The 1,204-nt window shown below is 66.4% G+C and overlaps 1 protein-coding gene across 1 annotated transcript in view; it reads left to right on the top strand.

The window, feature by feature from the left end:
- FOXB1 (forkhead box B1) overlaps positions 1-1,204 on the top strand; it is a 5,958-nt gene continuing 4,754 nt past the window's right edge. The window contains exons 1-2 of the mRNA XM_012000282.1: positions 1-97; positions 374-1,203. Of these exons, the coding sequence (XP_011855672.1) occupies positions 431-1,203 (773 nt within the window). The 5' untranslated portion in view covers positions 1-97; positions 374-430. The remainder of the gene's footprint in view (positions 98-373; position 1,204) is intronic.

The following is a 1,204-nucleotide window of genomic DNA, read 5'->3' as shown; positions in this document are numbered from 1 at the left end:
CGGACACGGACGCTGCGCGCGGAGAGCGCGCCGAGAGAGAAGCGGCGCGCTGCGGCGCCCTCCCGGATGCGGACGCGCAACTTGAAGCAACTTTAAGGTGAGCAGCTCTCTGTTCCGTCCCTGCACCCCGTTCTAGCCCCAGGCCGGACTTACTTCCCGGCTATCCTAGCGCCGTTCGCCCGCTTCCCCTCCTGCGCCCCCTGGCTGGGTCCCACTAAGCCCGCAAAGTTGCTGGCTCAAGAGCGCGGGCGCCGGCTGATCGAGCGCCGCAGCCCCCACCCCTGACCCCCGAAGTCTGTTACTCGGCCTGGCTGACCCCGCCGGTGTCTCTGTGCACCCATGCTACCTCCTCTTATTACCTCCCCCTTCCCAGATCCGAGTAGTCCGCCGGCCCGCGCGGATCCAGAGCAAGAAGAGGGCGAGGAAGAAGATGCCTCGGCCCGGCCGTAACACGTACAGCGACCAGAAGCCGCCCTACTCGTACATCTCGCTGACCGCTATGGCCATCCAGAGCTCTCCCGAGAAGATGCTGCCGCTGAGCGAGATCTACAAGTTCATCATGGACCGCTTCCCCTACTACAGGGAGAACACGCAGCGCTGGCAGAACAGCCTGCGCCACAACCTCTCCTTCAACGACTGCTTCATCAAGATCCCGCGGCGGCCAGACCAGCCAGGCAAGGGCAGCTTCTGGGCGCTGCACCCCAGCTGCGGGGACATGTTCGAGAACGGCAGCTTCCTGAGGCGCCGCAAGCGCTTCAAGGTGCTTAAATCCGACCACCTGGCGCCCAGCAAGCCAGCCGACGCGGCGCAGTACCTGCAGCAGCAGGCCAAGCTGCGGCTCAGCGCGCTGGCGGCCTCGGGCACGCACCTGCCACAGATGCCCGCTGCCGCCTACAACTTGGGCGGCGTGGCGCAGCCCTCGGGCTTCAAGCACCCCTTCGCCATTGAGAACATCATCGCGCGGGAATACAAGATGCCTGGGGGACTGGCCTTCTCCGCCATGCAGCCGGTGCCCGCTGCCTACCCGCTCCCCAACCAGTTGACTACCATGGGCAGCTCTCTGGGCACCGGCTGGCCACACGTGTATGGCTCCGCCGGCATGATCGACTCGGCCACCCCCATCTCCATGGCGAGTGGCGACTACAGCGCCTACGGCGTGCCATTGAAGCCGCTGTGCCACGCGGCGGGCCAGACGCTGCCCGCC

Source organism: Mandrillus leucophaeus, unplaced genomic scaffold (assembly GCF_000951045.1).
Source record: "Mandrillus leucophaeus isolate KB7577 unplaced genomic scaffold, Mleu.le_1.0 Scaffold623, whole genome shotgun sequence".
Lineage (NCBI taxonomy): Eukaryota > Metazoa > Chordata > Mammalia > Primates > Cercopithecidae > Mandrillus > Mandrillus leucophaeus.
Note: the sequence above shows the minus strand (reverse complement) of the source record. Positions and strands in the feature narration are given on the sequence as shown.